The sequence below is a fragment of the Acomys russatus genome, chromosome 19, assembly GCF_903995435.1.
Source record: "Acomys russatus chromosome 19, mAcoRus1.1, whole genome shotgun sequence".
NCBI classification, from domain to species: Eukaryota; Metazoa; Chordata; class Mammalia; order Rodentia; family Muridae; genus Acomys; species Acomys russatus.
The window spans coordinates 31,178,679-31,199,015 of NC_067155.1; the positions used below are offsets into that span (position 1 = coordinate 31,178,679).

At 41.9% G+C, this 20,337-nt stretch overlaps 3 protein-coding genes across 3 annotated transcripts in view; 1 reads left to right on the top strand and 2 right to left on the bottom strand.

Moving 5' to 3' along the window:
• LOC127203988 (zinc finger protein 721-like) overlaps positions 1 to 20,337 on the bottom strand; it is a 1,570,727-nt gene that overhangs the window by 961,473 nt on the left and 588,917 nt on the right.
• The window catches only part of LOC127202961 (zinc finger protein 431-like), a 206,971-nt gene that overhangs the window by 62,509 nt on the left and 124,125 nt on the right, over positions 1 to 20,337 (top strand). The gene's annotated exons all lie outside the window — the stretch shown is intronic.
• LOC127203993 (zinc finger protein 431-like) overlaps positions 6,734 to 20,337 on the bottom strand; it is a 98,074-nt gene continuing 84,470 nt past the window's right edge. The window contains exons 6-8 of the mRNA XM_051162946.1: positions 18,034 to 18,659; positions 6,923 to 7,463; positions 6,734 to 6,837 (exon numbers count right to left, since the gene is read on the bottom strand). Of these exons, the coding sequence (XP_051018903.1) occupies positions 6,734 to 6,837; positions 6,923 to 7,463; positions 18,034 to 18,659 (1,271 nt within the window). The remainder of the gene's footprint in view (positions 6,838 to 6,922; positions 7,464 to 18,033; positions 18,660 to 20,337) is intronic.

The window sequence follows — 20,337 nt, forward strand, 5'->3', positions numbered from 1 at the left end:
CCAGGCTGGCCTCGAACTCACAGAGATCCACCTGCCTCTGCCTCCCGAATACGATGATTAAAAGCATGTGCCACCACACTTGGCACAATACCCCCAATTTTTTTGTTGTTGTTGTTGGTTTTTCGAGACAGGGTTTCTCTGTGTAGTCTTGGCCATCCTGGACTCACTTTGTAGACCAGGCTGGCCTCGAACTCACAGCGATCCGCCTGCCTCTGCCTCCCGAGTGCTAGAATTAAAGGCATGCGCCACCACGCTCGGCTCCTCCAATTTTTTTTTAATGTTGAAGGAAGAGTTTATTAAATTGCTACACCCAGATCTGATCCCCCCCCTCAAAAAAAACCCAGAAAACACAGGAAACCACAGTAAAATGCAAAAGGAATCTTTAATTCAGCTCTGAGCTGGGTCGCACTAGATTCCTCCAAATGGAAGATCTCAGGGGCGACCTCTCAGCCTTGATCAGAGGATCTTTTATCCTTTCAATATCCTTTAAGTGGAAAAGAGCTGCAAGACCACTCATGGCTTAACTTCTTTTGTTCTCCCCAAATGGGACCCTCGGTTGCTAGGCAACGCCATCTCTAGTAAGGCTAAATCTCCTTACCTTTTTTAAGATTTTTTTTTTTTTTTAAAAGAACTTTGTCAGGCCTTTTTTAGTACCTGTTGCTCCTTAGGGAGGTGTTGGCTCAGAAGGCTCTGCTCTGGTGTTAAAGCTAGCAATTTTGAGAGAGGCCATTTGTGGCAGGCACCAATTGGTTTGTGCTCCCTTCTACATTAAAGCACTTTTCCAGTTCTGCTTTCTTTCTTTCTTTCTTTCTTTTTTTTTTAAGATTTATTTATTTATTATATACACAGTGTTTTTGTCTACATGTATGTCTGTGCACCAGAAGAGGGCACTAGATCTCACTATAGATGGTTGTGAGCCACTATGTGGTTGCTGGGAATTGAACTCAGGACCTCTGGAAGAGCAGACAGTGCTCTTAACCTCTGAGCCATCTCTCCAGCCCCCAGTTCTGCTTTCTTTTATGCTCTTTCTTTCAAAATGAGCATAGAGAGAGAAGGAAAGAGGGGAGGAGTACCGCAGAGAGAGACAGAGACAGAGGAAGAGAGGAGAAAGAGTAAGAGCAATACCCAGAATTTTGGAGGGTCCCAAATTACTCATTCTGATGATAGGTATTTTTAATTAGCATATGAAGTATCAGGTGCTTTTTTTAAGTTTTAGTTTTTTGTTTGTTTGTTTGTATGTTTGGCTTTTTTCTTTTTCTTTTCTTTCTTTTTTCTTTTCTTTTTTTTTTTTCTTTTTTTTTTTTTTTTTTTTTTTTTTTTTTTTTTTTTGTTTGTTTTTTTTTGTTAAGTTTTTCAAGACAGGGTTTCTCTGTGTAGCTTTGGGTGTCCTGAACTCACTTTGTAGATTGGGCTGGCCTCGAACTCACAGCGATCCAATCCACCTGCCTCTGCCTCCCAAGTGCTGGGATTAAAGGCATGAGCCACCATGTGCAGCAGGGTTTTAGTTTTTTGAGACAAGGTTTCTCTGTGCTATACTGTCTGTCCTAGACTCACTTTGTAGACCAGGCTGGCCTCGAACTCACAGTGATCTGCCTGCCTCTGCCTTCCAAGTGCTGAGATTAAAGGCGTGCACCACCATTGCCTGGCCCTTTCAGGTGCTTTTAAAATATAACTTGTTATAATGATCCTCCTTCCCTTGATATTCCCTCCCCTTTGGTTTTCTTTGGTTTTTCCTGTCACAGGCATGCCAGTGCGCATGTTATTGACTTCCCCATCTCTATCTAGAGAACCATCTTCCCTCGCCCTCACATAAGTTCCTTGTTAGCACCCCTGCCCCGTTTCCTGCTCTCCCACACTCCTACAAGAAACGTCTTCATATTGTACCTGTTGCCTGGCATCTTATTTTTCATATTTAATATTCATGATCCCACCTACATCCACATCACTGATACCAACACATATAGAAACAGCTAAGAGCTAGGTGCTGAGGACCTGGCTCAGTCAGTACAGTACACGCTGTACAAGCTTGAGGGCCCAGTTCTACCCTATAATCCATGTGTCATTTTCCTAAGAAATTCCTTTCCCCAAAGTCTGGCATTTAGACAAAATCCAGCATTCCCTCAGGGGCTTGATGATAATTCCTGATGCTAAAACGTTTCATTCTCTTATCTCTGGCAGAAGGGACCTGTGGCTGTTCCAGTAGCATATGGCTGTGGTGTCTATTAGCATGACAAGGCATGCTCTCTCAGGCCTTACCAAAGATGGGGTAAGGCAACTACAGTGAAACACTGTTTCAAACAACAACAAAAAAAAAAAAAAAACAAGGAAAAAAGTCAAACTGATTATATTGCAGTCTTACTCTGTTGGTCACATGATACTTCCTGTTTTCTTAAAACTCCTAAGACTATTCAATATAGTTCCATATGTGTTATTTATTATAAAGCATGCTTTTTTAAAGAAATAAAACTATTTCTGTTTTCACTAGACCAAAAATATTTATTAGACAATCAAATTACTAAAATACAAATATGAATATATTAAATCCTGTACCAAATTTCCAACTCACTTTGTTACACATGGAATAGCGTGAGAAACTTTATTCTAATAAGGGCTATTGCAAGCAAGAAGGGAGATACAAATAGTTAAGTATCATGAAAGTTATATTTTATTATCCTAGGGTCATCACACAGGTTCAGACTCTGAATTTGTAATTCTGGTACTAAGACAACCTCCCCAACCTGCTCATCAGTGTGTCTTTCCTTAGCTGAATGTTATGTCCAGTGTTTAACAGAGGTATGTGATGAGTCGGGACTCTAGGGGAGACCCCAGCCATGGAGCAGATCGAGGTGGTGTGTCTCCAGATGTGCAGAACAGAGCCTTGCTCTTGGTACCTATTTACATACTGTGAACTTGGGGTTGGAGGACCGTGTCTAGTTATCTTAAGTAAAACATGTCACTGAGTTCAAATTTAGGTGCAGCCTTTTTTTTTTTTTTCTTTTTACTTTACTCAATAAATTCCATCCCCTGGTCCATGAGGCATACACAGTGATGATGAGGACCACATATAAGAATTACTAACAATTTCACAGCAGTTTTGTGCCACAACAAGAAAAGGGAAAAAGCATCCAGTAAATAGTCCCATCACTAATAAACATGTAAATTCAGGGAAAAAAAAGAATCAAAAAACCTTAGATACTAAAACATACAATTATTAAGCAAAGTAATAAAAACAATATACCAAAGCATATGGCCATGATCCCTGTGGAATATACTTATTTTCCCAAGTTTATATTTTCTCCAAGTTTGGTATATACTACATTGAAAAACACATTAGGACATAAGAGTAATGATGCCCCGGCCCATGGTGCTTTCAAATGGGAACCTGAGAAGGGGTATGGGAGTGAGAAATGACAGGAGACACAAGAAACAGGAAGTAAGTCTGGATTCTGATCAAATCTCGTTTATTGAAAAATTTCACAGGGTCTTTATGGGCATGGGGGACATGGGTATTTGCGTAAGCGAGGGTTGCTATGGATACCCAACTATGAACTGCTCCAGCAGGTGTCTACCTTTACAGCTGCTATAATCACAGAAGAGGGAGAAATTCCAGAGAGAGGGAAGTTGTAAAAGACCTGGTTAGTCAGGAAAAAGTTCCCAGAACTGCTGCTCATAGGCAGCTGGCCTTTATCTGATTTTACCAGTAGTCTTACTGGAAAAGCTAGTTTATAGCCAGAAAAGGAGTAGCTCTTACTATGAGCTCGGGGGTCTTAAAAATAACCATCCCCCACATAATGCAATCACTTTCAAACAAAAACGTTGTAAAGCGGAACAGAGGAGGGTTGTAGCTATAGGACCCTGACGTAAGCCAGTCTCAGCATTGCATAATCGTAACTTGTCAGGGTCAAGTAGGAACATGTGGGTCATGGCTGTGGCCCAGGTGTTCTTTTGTTAATGAAAAGAACAGGTAAGGGTCCGGTAAGCTTGGTAATTAGCTTCCAGTGTTGTTTCTCAGTTTTTTGTAGGCTAATATTATAAAAAAGCAAATGATGACTATGAAGCATCAGGAAGTCTGGCAAGTCTCCTCAGATGGTCATCTCAGGGGTTACAACCAAAATATACAGAACATCTCTATTGGCAAAAATGGCAATGACTTAGGTAGAACTAACAAATGAGAATATAATACTCCTGTCCTGAAATGTCACCGTGGAGATAAGACATCTGAGCAAGTTTTTCCAGTCACAGCTTGCACACGTGTGTGTTCCGGAAGCAAACATAGCTGGTTTGTTTCTTCTGGGATGGTGGTAGTCTCTGATGTTCATTGTCATAGTTACTCTAAAATAAAGGTTTCTGTTTGTTTGTTTTTGTTTTTTCACGACAGGGTCTCTCTGTGTTAGCTTTGGCTATCTTGGACTTGCTTTGTAGACCAGGCTGGCCTCAACCTCAGTGATCTGCTTGCCTCTGCCTCCCAAGTGCCGGGATGTAAAGGCATGAGCCACCACGCTCGGCAAGTTGGGTTTTTTTGTTTGTTTGTTTTAAAGCCCAGTATAATCATAAAAAAATTATATGCTAAAAGGATCGATATAATGTACACAAAAAGCCAAAAGTTCTTATTTGTCCAGTGGAATAAGTTCCACATGGGGAAGTAAGTATAGTCAATTTTAAATATTCTATAAGTACCTCAAATAGAGAACATTTTTTTAATTTGCTGACTTTATAGGTGATTATGTCTCCTCTGAGTATAGCTGATAAATGAGGTATTCTGTCTGTTCTCCAGGAGTTTTAATATCCCTAGTAATCCCACAATCCATTGTCTGTAATTGTGTCTTGTCAGAGAAAATAATAAATACTCCATTGTTAAGGTCTGTGGGTGGGTTTGCCACAAGCAAATGGGCCAGTTCAGATATTTGGAGCTCACTGGACTGCGAGTGTGTTGCCACAAAGCAGCTGGGCCCTAGTGAGATGTTATGTCCCTCGGGATAGGGAACGGCTTCTGTATCAGACTAACTAGTACAGAGGAGAGAATCCGTGGGTAGAACAAATCCATATCCAAGTTTCCTAGGAAACAGATGTGTGTGATGCACTGGTACTGCATTGTCCATATACACTAAATGCAAATGAATTTTGGATAATCCATGCTCACACCAAGACATTTGCCTTGAGTCCAATAGAGTCTTGTAGCCCAACACTTATATTCCAACTCAGGTAGAAAAGAGCTGAGACATGTTTGTCTTTACTCTTTGAAAAGCCGGTCTTGCTTGGATGCATCCTTTTCTTTGTTCCTCTGAATACATTGTAGCAGATGATTTTGAGAGATCTGGCTGGCTACAGCTAGGCTCTTTAAATGTTTACCTATACATTTTTTTTATCATCTGCCAATGATTGCCTTAATAAATTCAGTTCTAGATGAAGGCCTGCAATCAGTATGTGAGTAGTATTTAGACAAGGTGTTAGTTGCCATTGCTTGTGGTTCAGTTAGATTTCTGGTGTTTGGCATATCTGCATTGATGTCCAAAAGAACAGAAGATGCTATGCCAGCTCCAAGCATGGAGCCAACCAATGTAGCTCTAGCAACCACCAATTGTAAAGTTTTCTTTCACCAAACCGGTTTTCCGAGGAGTAAAACACTGGTGATCTTTGAAATTCAGGCTCAGAGCAAAGTTTTTCAGGTGGAAGCCATGATTTCAGGATGAAGGTGGGTGGGATCTTTGGGATCCTAGGTGAAATTATCAGTTTTGCAGGTAAGTTAAAGTCAGGCACTATCATGGGTGCTCTTGTAGCCAGTGGTGGGATAGAATTAGGATTCACAAATGATACCTCTAGTAGGCTGTGAAGAATTTGTTGTCCTTTTCTATTTATGACTCAAGATGTTAGGCTGTCTTCTTTGATTCCATAGGATTTCCACATTATATGGAAAGACATAGGCATCATCAAATTGAGGTCCTTTGTGCAGAGTTTCTGCATGTGATATATTGAGTATGAGTTTATAGGCTATAAAGTCTCCAATGCTCCATTCCTTGAGCTGAGGTATTGGGAGAATTATGTGGAAAAAATAGGGAAGTCCTGGGTGTATATGTTTCCAAGGTTCCGATTTGGAAGGATCCATATCTGCAGTTTTCAACCAATGTAAGTGTCTATGATATGTCTTTTTTATGGATACCTTGGCACAAAGAAGTGTCTCTGGTTGCAAATTTTACTATGCCTACTTTTGGGTTGATGCGATCAATTCTTAGCAGGTACAAGTTCAGGCTGGAATGAAACAGACTGGGAACCAATGTTCCATTTTCTGGGAGGAAACAAGTGTATGATGTTCCTGGCATGTATATCCAGAGGAATTGGGAAATCGATAATTTCCTTATTATGGAGTGTATTTATGGTATCAGGGCTCCAAAAATTCTTCATCATTTGGAAAGCAGATTTTAAGGTTTAAAAGGAAGGGCTTAAGTGTATTATTGATAATTATTGGAGTTCATTATTGCATTGTTTTTTTTTAAGTTCTTCTTTAAAATATGCTAGTAAATGTAGTCAAGTTTTAAATCTCCCAACAGTGGTGTATGAAAAAGACTGGTAGGTCATTTAGGCTCCTCCGTTGTGTCTTACACCATTTTAGACTTTTTGCTGGGTGTATTAAGCACTGTATAGTGGTGGTCTAGCTGGAGCTGGAGCCATTGATGGACTGTGATGTGACGCATTCAAGAAGGCTGTGACATAGAAAAGCTTTACCACTGGTTACATCCTAGGGTTTTTCTCCAGTGTGTGCTCTTTTATGTAAGAGGACATAACTGTGTTTTGAAAAGGCTTTATTACATTGTTTACATTTGTAGGGTTTCTCTCCAGTATGTGCTCTTTGATGACTTTAGAGGTTACTGTTTTCTGAAAAAGCTTTAACCAAACTGGTTACATTCACAGGATTTCTCTCCCGTATGTGTTCTTTTGTGTTTCTGAAGAACACGTTGCTGTGAAAAGGCTTTACCACACTGGTTACACTCATAGGGTTTCTCTCCTGTATGGGTTCTTTTATGTACCTGGAGATTGCCTTGCTGTGAAAAGGCTTTACCACACTGGTTACATTCATAGGGTTTTTCTCCCGTATGTGTTCTTTTATGAATTAAGAGATGATTCTTTTGTGAAAAGGCTTTACCACACTGGTTACAATCATAGGGCTTCTCTCCAATATGGGTCATTTTATGTTTCTGAAGAGTACCTTTCCTTGAAAAGGCTTTACCACACTGGTTACATTGATAGGGTTTCTCTCCCGTATGTGTTCTTTTATGGTTCTGGAGAGTACCTTGCTGTGAAAAGGCTTTACTACACTGGTTACACTCATAGGGTTTCTCTCCTGTATGGGTTCTTTTATGTACCTGGAGATTGTCTTGCTGTGAAAAGCATTTACCACACTGCTTACATTCATAGGCTTTCTCTCCAGTATGTGTTCTTTTATGAATTAGGAGACGACTCTTTCCCTCCTCCTCCTCCTCCCCTTCCTTCTTCTTTCTCTCTCTGTCTCTCTCTCTCTCTCTCTCTCTCTGTTTTTCGAGACAGGTTTTCTCTGTGTAGCCTTGGCTGTCCTGGACTCGCTTTGTAGACCAGGCTGGCCTCGAACTAACAGTGATCCACCTGCCTCTGCCTCCTGAGTGCTAGGATTAAAGGCGAGTGCCACCATGCCTGCTCAAGGGCCTTCTCTTTAATGGTGATAATCTCCTTGAAAAGACCTGCCTCTGTTTCAGCACTTGACTGCCATCTGAAATACCGAATGTTATTATATTCTACAAATCAGATTTTTTTTTTTTACTTTTTTTTGGTTTGTTTGTTTGTTTGTTTTTGTTTGTTTGTTTTGTTTTGTTTTTTTGGTTTTTCGAGACAGGGTTTCTCTGTGTAGCCTTGGCCATCCTGGACTCACTTTGTAGACCAGGCTGGCCTCGAACTCACAGCGATCCGCCTGCCTCTGCCTCCCGAGTGCTGGGATTAAAGGCGTGCGCCACCATGCCTGGCTTGTTTTTTGGTTTTTTGACACAGGGTTTCTCTATGTTATCTTGGCTGTCCTGAACTCACTTTGTAGACCAGGCTGGCCTCGAGCTCATAGCAATCCACTTGCCTCTGCCTCCTAAGTGCTGGGAGTAAAGGCGTGCACCACCATGCCTGGCTTACAAACCAGATTTTGCATTTGTTTCTACCTCATTGATGTTATTTTTCCACTGTAGTACTGAATGAGTCACTGGTAACAACTGTCTAACTGATTCAATAGTCCATCCACGAAATCAGCCCAGTAATTTTTAATTCTGTCTTACTTAATTTCTCACGGCATGAGCAAAATAAGAAAAGTTTGGGGCCAAAAATCACACAAATGATCTCCAGCTCAACTTTTCTTGGAGTCTCTATTTTCCACTAAAATTATATGACCTCAACTTCCTCTGTCTAAACTACTCAACACTCCTGTCTTCCAGTTTCTACAAGCACAGCTGATTAAGCTCTGTGTATGGCTTTCTATGCCTTTTGCCAACTAAAGTGCTGATATTTTCCACATTCCTCCAAAAGAGAACATTCCCAGGTTCTGTCCAGCAGCAAAATCACTTTTTGCAGACCAGTTTTTCTTCTAACTTGCTATTCTGCTGCTGTGATTTAAAGCTCTAACCAAAAACATCTCAGGGAATGAACGGGTTTTTTTGTTTGGCACAATCAGACCACAGTCTATTATTTTGGGAAGTTAGAAAATAAACTCAAAAAAAAAAAAAAAAACATGGATAAATATTGTTTCCTGGGGGATAGGACTTTCTCACGGACTCTGGTGCCTCACATTTGACCATGTCCCCTGGAGGGGGAGACCTGGTGGCACTCAGAGGAAGGACAGCAGGTTACCAAGAAGAGACTTGATACCCTATGAGCATATACAGGGGGAGGTAATCCCCCTCAGGAACAGTCATAGGGGAGGGGAATAAGGGAAAATGGGAGGGAGGGAAGAATGGGAAGATACAAGGGATGGGATAAACATTGAGATGTAACAAGAATAAATTAATTAAAAAAAAATTTTTAAATGTTGTTTCCTGGAGAGATGGCTCAGAGGTTAAGAGCACTGTCTGCTTTTCCAGAGGTCCTGAGTTCAATTCCCAGCAACCACATGGTGGCTCACAACCATCTACAATGAAATCTGGTACCCTCTTCTGGTGCGCAGGTGTACATGCAGACAGAGCATTGTATACATAATAAATACATAAGTAAATCTTTAAGAAAAAAAAAAGAAAGAAAAAGAAAAAAGGTAAATGGGAGGTGAATGGAAAAAAAGAAATGAAAGGACTTGTCTCTTCCTAGGTTTGGTGGAGCAGGAAATTTATTACAGATAAAAGAGAGAGAACACACCCACAGGAAGGGACACCTGGGACAACCCAGAGAGGACACGACCCTGCACCACTTGAGGAAGGGGAGGAAAGGAGACTAGAGAGCCAGACAGCCCAGGACAGGAAATGACAGATGAGAAAGAGCTGGTAAACAAATGCCTGATTTACATCAGGAAGGACAGCTGGGAGAACAGCAGCCCAAACCCTGGGCTAGAGCACGGTGTGTGCCAGCCATACCTTGGAGAAAGGCAGGGACTCATGGATGCTGAGGGAACCTGGTAGCCAAATCATCTTTGATTTGTTAAATAGGCGCCTCAACCATTTGTCCAGGATTTGATTCTAAACAGTACAAAGGAATGAGAAGATCGAAATGTTTTCGATCTCATACATTACGTTAAAATGTTGACAAAGTGCCAAGAGCCACCCTGTTAAGGGAGTTCACTAGGCATGTGGGCTGTCTAGGAGGTGATCTGGTGTTTGCAAGGTCTTAGACCAGGATGCACACTGCTTCCAGCCTCTGACATGCTGCTGTCAGGAGCCATTGATTTGGGGAAGTCCAGTCGGCATGAGAGATCTCTGGAGGTGATCCAGTATTTGCAAGGTCTGTATCGTGATGTGTACCAAAATTGCTTCCAACCTCTGACTACCCTGTCAATTGTGCTTTGCTGCATCTCTCTAAAATCTAGCATTAGAGCTGAGCATGGTGGCGCACACCTTTAATCCCAGCACCCAGGGCGGCAGAGGCAGGTGGATCACTGTGAGTCTAAGGCCAGCTTGGTCTACAAAGTGAGTCCAGGACAGCCAGGACTACATTCATGGCCAGCCCGGTCTACAAAGTGAGTCCAGGATAGCCAAGATTACACAGAGAAACCCTGTCTCGAAAAACCGAAAATAAATACGTCCGGCATTGGTGTGAATTGTTAGCTTCTGGGTACTGACCAGCTCTGATTGAGCAAACTTCCTAAAGGATCTTATTGAAGATGTACTTTCTGTATCAGATGACTTAATCCTGATATGGAATTCCTGATTTGACTCAAATAGTTTTAAAAGTTAAAGTTAGTTTATGGCTGCAATAAATACCTTTGTGGGACCTCCAGATGCCTACTAGCAGATTTGTGGCTTCAGATAAGCCTCCACTGCAGATGGCACCATGAATCCTGGTATTTTCACTATAAATATAGGCAGGTAAATGTCTCATGACCTCACTGGAATGAAGCTGCCTAGATATGTCTGAATTTACTCTGTTTCTTAGAATGAAAGACAGATAAAATTATTGTCCTGAGCTCATAATGAACTAAGAGCTGGGTAGTGGATAGTCAGGTCTGTCCTAATTGATAAGTCGTATACTAAGAAATGTTTAGATTTAAAAACATGTAACCTGTTATATTTTAGAATTCCTCTGCTTTTGTGATTAATTGTACTCTTCTGACTATGAGGTAATTCCCTTTCTTCAGGAGTATAAGTGTGATCTTCTACAATAAACAGGGCTGGAGAATTGGGAAGCTTAAACTTCAGTTGAAGTTAAGATGCCTGACGTCTTCCACCTCTTCTCTTGATCCTTTTCTCTCGAATGTATGTGCTGAATACTGGGAAACCAGACTTCAGTTAAAGTCAAGATGCCTAATTTCATCCACCCTTTCTCTCGAATGCAATGTGTGTGAGTGGTTTATTTTCTATCTCTCTCTTATTTCTTAGTTCTCTGTAGATTCTCAAATAAGTTAGCAGACTCAGCGCCTTTTACCCAGCCTAAGTTTACATCAACTTACTGGAGATCTCCACGAAGAGGCCCATCTACAGATCAAAGAGCCTCCTTTTACCACCCACCCCCCCACCCCCCACCCCCGTGCAGTCTCTAGCCAGAAGCTGCTTTTACAGCCTCAGCCATAGGAAAATTGTGGTCAGTTTAAGGTCTCCTCGCTGCTGCAGTATAGCCAGTCCCTAGAGAAGAAACCTTGGGCTCCCTTTCCTTTTTCTTCTTTCAATCCTGATCGGTTGCCTGAGCCATCAGCTCTGGCCACCCAAGAGATAAAGCACCAGAGAAACTACCTTGGACCCTCCCCAGAGCACCAGCCGGGCATCAACAAAAAAGGCTCTATGGTCCAGTTATTCCAGGGTCTGGACCTATGTACTAGAGCACACCAAGGATTACTAACATGTTTTCTCTTTTTTTGGGGGGGGGGGCGGCTTTGAGACAGGGTTTCTCTGTGTAGCCTTGGCTGTCCTGGACTCCCTTTGTAGACCAGGCTGGCCTTGAACTCACAGCGATCCGCCTGCCTCTGCCTCCCGAGTGCTGGGATTAAAGGTGTGCACCACGCCCGGCCTGAAATTCTTAATGACTCAGAAACATTGGCGGGGGGGGGGGGGGGGGGGGAGATACAAATATCACCTTAGAGCAGTGATGCATTAAAGAAAATACAATTTAAAAGTAACTCCAACAATTGACTTTAAAAAATACATATGCATATTTGAAAAAACACTTGTGTATACTGACTTGAGAAAAGGCTAGCCCTTCTCTGGTAGACGGAATGGCATTGATTAGATACTATTAGACTTTACCCCTATGTGCAATGCCAGCTGCTTAGATCTGGAATCTGCCGCTCACATTTACTGCCACTGGCCTATGTTTCAAATTTCTCAGCTGACTTCACAAGATCATAAGGATTGCACATATCCCCAAAAGACCATTAATTGGAAACTCAATATTCATTGACTCGTCTTAAGTTCTGCAAATTATACATGCACTAACCTGGTCTTTCTTTATTCATATGCTTGAATTAATATATGCAGGAAAATTATAAAATCACTCACCCTGCCTCAATCAGGTCTTTCTTCATAACGGTGACTCCAGCAGCTGACTCTCTTAAACTGCAGTCTGTGATCTGGCTACTGCCTACCCTCTCTCACCCTGCAGTGTACACAGTAAACTGTTCCTCCTACTCTGGTCTGAAGGAAGAGTCCACGCTCCACATGCAAATCCTTTTCTTTTTACTGCAATGGAGAGTTCATTACATGACTCCAATGATTTGTTTTACTGTAATACTAAAACTCTGTTGATGAAGTTTAATGAAGAGAAAAGCAAAGTTCTTGAAAACAGACTGGGATCCAAGTGACCTGGGCCAAAATAGCTTGTCTCAGAAACAGTTTTCTAAAATGCTCAAGATGCAGCTCTTCTCAATTTTACACCTTCCTTGGTGGAAATCACTTCGTACACAATTAAAGGGTTAATTAAGACTCTCAGACTGAAAAGACTGCTCAGCTGTTAAGAGCACTGACTGCTCCTTCAGAGAGCCAGGGTTCAATTCCCAGCACCACAAGGCAGCTCACAACTCTCTGTAAACTCCAAGATCTGACACCCTCACACAGACATACTTGCAGGCAAAACACCAATGCACATTAAAAAGAGATAAGTAGAATCTCTTTTGCAGCAGCATGAGTCCAGCTGTGGTTATTGCTAAAAGAGGAAACAACACAGAACAGACTTTGCATCCCACATACGTTGTCATCCTCAATCCCTCTTAGGTTAAGGCTCAGGTAATATTTTGAACAATTTGAATGTGGACTAGAGACTGCAAGTCTAGCCACTTAGACAAATGGGAGATTTACATGGCAAAGATATTCCCAGCTATATTTCTTAAGTACACCAGTGCCCTAAAGCAGCAGGTCATTCTTAAATGATAGATTCCTATGTGGAAGGTGCCAGATCACACAAATGAAAGGAAAATTAGAAGGCAGAATGTATAAAAGCTGGGGCGGGCATGGCTTACAAAAGCTATTTCTTATCCTAAGTAAAATTCCTTTTTAAGGATTTGTTTATTATGATACAGTGCTCTGCCTACATGTGCACCTGCAGGCCAGAAGAGGAGATGAGATCACATTACAGGTGGTGTGAACCACCATGTGGTTGCTGGGAATTGAACTCAGGACCTTTGGAAGAGCAGGTGGCCCTCTTAACCATTAAGCCATCTCTCCAGCCCAAGATTCATTTTTTTATATAAGACTTATTTATGTATGTATTTATTATGTACACAATGCTCCATCTGCATGTGGAGGGGCCAGGAAGCAATATTGATAGTGAACGAAGGTATCAATATCAAATCACTATGTGTGTTCTGTAGCTGTTTGGCCCCCTTATAGGGTCCAGCTTGACTCAAGGCCAGCCAGCCTGTGCTAAGGGTCCAGCTGTATAAAAATAATGAGGGTCCAGCTGGCCAGCCAACCTATGCTGAGGGTCCAGCTGTATCTGAAAATATTCCACTACCCCTACCACTGGAATGTACTTACTCCTCCTAGCTTGCCTGCTAAATTCTGCTTTTACAAAAAGATAAAAATCACTTGTGCCTGCTTTTCGAGGTCGGCAGCTTGAAAGAGCTTGTCAGCCCTCGATGCGCATCGACTCAATGAAATCCCTGTGTGTGTTGCATCAACATCGGACTCCGTTTCTCTCTGGGGACTCCAGGTATAGACTAGAGATCTCTCTGGAGGTCTCAGTCTTACACATGTACATTTACAGGCCAGAAGAGGGCATGAGATCACACTATAGAAGGTTGGGATCCACCATGGGGAGGCTGGGAACTGAACTCAGGACCTCTGGAAGTACAATCACTGCTCTTAACCTCTCAGTCATTTCTCTAGTCCCCTAAGGAAGCTTGTTAAAATAAAAGCATTTTAGTAGTACCTACAGTGGAGAAAGGGAAAGAAACAAGAGGCACCTGTGAGTTGGTCAGACACTCTCAGACCATGGGATAACCTCAGGAAAAGTATCATAAAACAACTCTGGACAAAGGGAGCACAGGGTGTCTCAGGAGCATTAACAAGACCACAGTGGCCTTGGAATTGAGAACCAGAGCTCCATGTGGTAGGAAGAGCTGAGTGCAGAGAATCAGAAGCAAGCCCTACGCAAAGGCCCTGGCCCCACAGTTCTCCCGCGCACATCCTGGTTTTAGAGAAGGGGCTCTGTTTCACTTTCAATACCTCAGACCACTGTGAAAAGCTCCCAAGGTCTAGTCCCCAGGCTGTTACTCGCTATACCAAGCATGTTCCTGGGTTTGAGGAAGAGTTATGTCATTCTCCATACATGAGGCCCTCAGTGAGAACTCGCTTGGTCAGGCCAGACCCGAATACAACAGTATTTTCTTTTTCAAATGCTTGTCATGGGGAGTCTTGCCCATGTGGCAGAACTACTCTTTTTTTTTTTTTTTTTTTTTTGGTTTTTCGAGACAGGGTTTCTCTGTGTAGCCTTGGCCATCCTGGACTCACTTTGTAGACCAGGCTGGCCTCGAACTCACAGCGATCCGCCTGCCTCTGCCTCCCGAATGCTGGGATTAAAGGCATGCGCCACCAAGCCCGGCCATATACGTGTTTCTTTAGGATGTCTTAATTCCTACCATGCAGGCAGGTGACAGGGATGACAGAGTCGGGGACTGAGGAGCTTTAAGCTCCAATTAGAGACCGCCTAATGCAGGCCTGTAGGGTGCTGTCACTAAGAACTGACTGTAGTTGCTAAGAGAGAGAGAGAAAGAGAGAGAGAGAGAGACAGAGACAGGGAGAGAGAGAGAGACAGAGACAGGGAGAGAGAGAGAGAGAAAGAGAGAGAGGGAGAGACAGAGACAGGGAGAGAGAGAGAGGGAGAGAGAAAGAGAGAGTGGAAGACCTGGAGGGGGCTGACACACCAACCACAGCTCTTAACAGTAACTTCTGTTTGAGTCTCAGGCTCCCCCTGACAACATCCTCAGTGTCTTGTGGAGTCTCTACCACTCAGGGCTCCTAACAATGTTTTGCAGGCATCCAGGAAGGTGAATATGACAGTGTTCAGACAAGCCTGTCTTCATGCCTGCGAGAGCCTTTTCTCTCCTTACAGTACGCATAACCTTGAGGAACGGTGCACTTGCCCTTGACCTGTCCCTGTGGGCTCCAATTGCTGCTTATTTACCACGTGTGAGAGCGACTCAAGTTTTGTGGCTTTGGTCAAGTGATCAGCCACGTTTTGTTGCGGTGGTTGTTTTGTTTTCTCTTAGACAGGGTTTCTCTGTGTACCTTGGCTGTCCTGGATTCACTTCCTAAACCAAACTGGCCTCAGATTCACAGAGATCCACCTTTCTCTGCCACCCAGGGTGCCGAGATTATAGGCATATGTGTCTCCTCACCTAGCCTGTCAGCCACTTTTAAAAGACGTGTATTGTCCGTTTCTCTCTTCATCGTTTTCAGACACTTTCCTAATTTTGTTGATAAACGGGCTGAGAAAAATTCTTTGAGCAATGAGTTCAATTTAGTTTCTGACGCTATCAATTTTATATTCCTTCTGGATGATCAGCGTTAAAGATGAACATAGGGTTAACCATTCACAATGCACTGCTATTAATGGCATGGTCATGGGGTTAAATAAATGGCTCGCCCCCAAGAGCCCGTGAGCCCCTAAGAGCTCAGCTCCCAAGGCCCTGTGGATGGCTGCTCATCCACGGGGCCTAGCTTTGATTTCCAGCACCTAAGAGACAGCTCACAACTGTCTGCAACTCTAATCACATGGATCAGACACTCTTAATCTGGCCTCGACTGATACCTGGCATGCACTTGGTATACACAGTGGCAAAATATATGCACCTAAACTAAATCAATTTTAAGTAAAAAAAAAAATAACATAGACAGGAAGAAAACATTTTTCAGACTATGGAATCATATATGTGTCCTTTCAACACTTACATATCTGGTGCCCCGGGATGCCGGAAGAGTGCACGAGATGCCTTGGACCTGGAAATGCACGTAGTTCTGAGCCATCTGATGTAGATGCTAGGAATCAAATTTGGGTAAGCACGAAGAGTAGAACTGCTACCTCTCCAGCTCCCAAATATGTCATACAATGTACAGGACGAAGATGTTCCCTGACTACTTTTGTCTCCTATCACTTGGAAATGATGAAGTCCAGGTGGGTGTGGTGGTGCACGCCTTTAATCCCAGCACTTGGGAGGCAGATGCAGGCGGATCACTGTGAGTTTGAGGCCAGCCTGGTCTACAAAGCAAGTCCAGGACAGCCACGGCTACTACACAGAGCAACCCTGTCTCAGAAAAAAGAAAGAGAGAGAGAGAGAGAGAGAGAGAGAGAGAGAGAGAGAGAGAGTGATGAGTTCCCTGCTACATGGTTGGTTGTTGAAGGATTCAGTCCCTCTGTCCCTCTGTGAATGGACTTTGCACTTTGCTTCCTATTTTCTTGTTAACATGGTTCTCTTAATGTGAGTAAATATAACAAAAGAATTTGTTGAAACCACCAGAGTCCAGTAATATTATCCTAGGAGCACCTGCATACTTTGAGATATACCCTTTCATTTTGGAATCTTTTGGAAACAAGATACGCCTACATTGCCTTGGCTGTCCTGGAATTCACTCTGTTGACCAAGCTGGCCTAAAACCCAGACAGATTGGCCGGCCACTGTCTCTCTCCCAGGTGCTGGGAATACAGGCATGCACCTCTAAGCCCAGCTGAGGTGATTTTTAAAATGACTTGTCTTTGAGTCAGAGTGTGAAAAGATAAAATAAGATTTATTTACCACCATTGTCTTCATGAACAGCAATTACTTCTTGAAATTATATAATAATCATTTCATCTGGCAAATCATTTCATATGTTCTCAATAATTGGGTTATTTTCTTTGATTTGTTTGTTTCATCCATAAAAAAAAAAATGTTTGAACCTCATTTGTGATATACACTGTGCCATGATGTGTATGTGGCAGTGAGAGGAGAAATTATTGCTGTCTATTATCTACTTCCCCTATGTGAGTTTTAGAGATGAAATCAAGGGAGCTGTTTTGTTCATGTGACCTCATTGGCCCTTTTTGGGGTTTAAAATTTAAGTATGGGGGCTGGAGAGATGGCTCAGCGGTTAAGAGCAGTGGCTGCTCTTCCAGAGGTCCTGAGTTCAATTCCCAGCAACACCATGGTGGCTCACAACCATCTATAATGTGATCTGATGCCCTCTTCTGGAGTAGGCAGAGCACTGTATGCATAATAATAAAATAAAGCTTTAAAATTTAGGTATGTGCTGGTCTATGAGTGTGCACATGCTACAGCCCAAGTGTAGAAATAAGAGAAAAATATTTAGGAGTAATATGAATCTCTCAGAGTTTTAGCTCAGGTTGCCAGGCTTAGCAGCAACCACCTTTACCCACTGAGACAATTCTCTGGCATTCATTTATGGGTCTGAGAAATGTTTATAAAAGAGTTTATTTCTAAGAATACACTAACACATTCCAAATATGTAACACTGTAACAATTTCATTTGGATAATAGGATTTATTATCCAAAGCATCGTGTTTCCATGACTCCTTAGATGATAATACATTTACAATCTGACACGCAGACAATATTTTACTAGTGGAAATGTTTCAGAGACTCAAGGGGAGTATGTTTTTGTGGTCTGCAAAGCTGGAAACCTGACTCTAATCCCCATAAGATGGCCAAAGTAGACCCCACAAAGCTGTCTCCCCTATCCATAGCACATGGGCATGAAATATACGGCTGGTACACCAGATGGATGAAAATGCAAAGACTGTATTTACCATATTAAGCACATTCATTGGGTTTCTCTCCAGCATTGTCTTTCATGATAATGAATGATATAAAAATGTACAAAGGCTACACCCTATTAAATACATTCAGAAGGTATCCTCTTCAGTATGTTTCCTTTTATGTTTTTGGAGATTACCTTGAAATGCAAAGCCTTGATCACACTGACTACATTGGAAGGGTTTCTCCCCAGTATGTGTTCTTTTATGTATTTGCATATTGCTGTGTTGTGAAAAGGCTTTACCACACTGATTACATTTGTAGGGTTTCTCTCCGGTATGAACTCTTTCGTGCCTTTGGAGATCACGGCGATGTGCAAAGGCTTTCTCACATTGATTACATTTGAAGGGTTTCTCTCCAATATGTGCTCGTTGATGTCTTTGAAGATCACGGCGATGTGCAAAGGCTTTACCACACTGACCGCATTCGAAGGGTTTCTCCACAGTATGTGTTCTTTGATGTATTTGCAGATTATTGGGTTGTGAAAAGGCTTTCTCACATTGATTACACTTGTAGGGTTTCTCTCCAGTATGTGTTCTGCTATGTTTTCGGAGATTACTTTCACACGCAAAGGCTTTCTCACATTGATTACATTTGTATGGTTTCTCTCCAGTGTGTGTTCTTTTATGTTTTCGGAGACCACTATGAAAAGTAAAGGCTTTATCACATTGATTACATTCATAGAGTTTCTTTCCAGTAACTGTTTTTTCATGCCTGTAAATATAATTGGTAGATGTATAAACTTTACCACATTCATTACACTGATGAATTTTTTTATCAGTATGAGTTAATTTTACAATTTTTTTTCTAATTATAAACAGGAAGTAGATTATAAAGTTTTATCACCTTGTTTATATTCACAGCTTTCCCTTTCATTATGAATGTTTTGAGACTTTGGGTTTTTTTTGTTTTGCTTTGTTTTTTTGTTTTTGTTTGTTTGTTTTGTTTTTGAGACAGGGTTTCTCTGTGTAGCCTGCCTCTGCCTCCCAAGTGCTGGGATTAAAGGCGTGCGCCACCATGCCCGGCTGTCTTGAGACTTGGAAGATACCGGTGATAGTAAGAGCATTTATCACATGGCTCACTTTATAGCATCTTTTTTTTTATATAAGGATTTTCACATATTTGAAGAGAACTGGAAAAACTCAGAGCTTTACCACACTGATTGCAATTATAAATTTTCCTATTGTATGAGTCATACTACATTTCTAAAGTACAAAGAGAAGAATTTCCACATGCCTAATACTCATATTTTCCGCAGTGTGATTTTTGTGGGTGTATTCCCAATGAAGGGGGAAAAATGATGAATTATATTAGTTTAATTTATTAGTAGTCCCCATTTTGAGTAGACTTTCTGAATGTGATACAAGCTTTTAATTAATTTCATATTAATAATGAATTAATCAATGGAGTATACATTTAGAGCCTTGTCACGATCATGCTTTGTCTTATATACACGGATGTGGTGTTTTAGGACGCAGTGACCTACGATGCTGTGCATGTGGACTTCACTCTGGAAGAGTGGGCTTTGCTGGATCCTGCCCAGAAGAGACTCTACAGAGACGTGATGCTGGAGACCTACAAAAAGCTCACTGCTTGAGAGGCAGGGGCAGGCAGATCACTGTGAGTTCGAGGCCAGCCTGGTCTATAGAGTGAGGCTAGGACAGCCAAGGCTACCCAGAGAGACTCTGTTTGGAAACTACCCCGCCCCCCCCCCCAAAAAAAAGAAGTTCACTGCTATAGGTAAGGCAGTGAATTTTCTTTCATTTTTAATTAATAATAATTAATAATAAATTAATTGTAAACTTATATCACATTCAGAAAGAAAGATTACATGTATATACTGGGGACTACTACGTATCTTCTAACTGTGCTGAGAGAGAGGTATGTCTCTCCTTTCAATATCCCCGTGCTCACATGGCTTGCATCCATTTTCACAACTGATATGCCTATTAAAAGAAGCGTAACAAATTCAAGATTTCCACAGTCACACAGACTGTGGTGTAGGGATGAATGGTTTCCTACAACAATATTCTTGCCTCTCATAAGCTTCCCCTCTCACTAAACTTAGCAATATTACTACAAGTATATGCCTTTGCTATGGAATATTTGCTTATTAGAGGTGTTGGACATGTATGTATAACCTACTCAATGTGGGTACCTTTTGCATTATCTCAGTGGCACGAGACTAAACAGATTGGTCATTCTACAGAGTATATGTAATGTGGCTATGATTCAAATTGTAATGTCTGTAAAAGAAACTCTTTTTTTTAATGTTATTTATTTATTATTTATACAGTATTCTGCTCCCATGTGTGTTTGCAGGCCAGAAGAGGGCACCAGATCTCATTATAGATGGTTGTCAGCCACCATGTGGTTGCTGGGAATTGAACTCAGGACGTCTGGAAGAACAGACAGTGCTCTTAACCACTGAGCCATCTCTCCAGCCCCAGTAA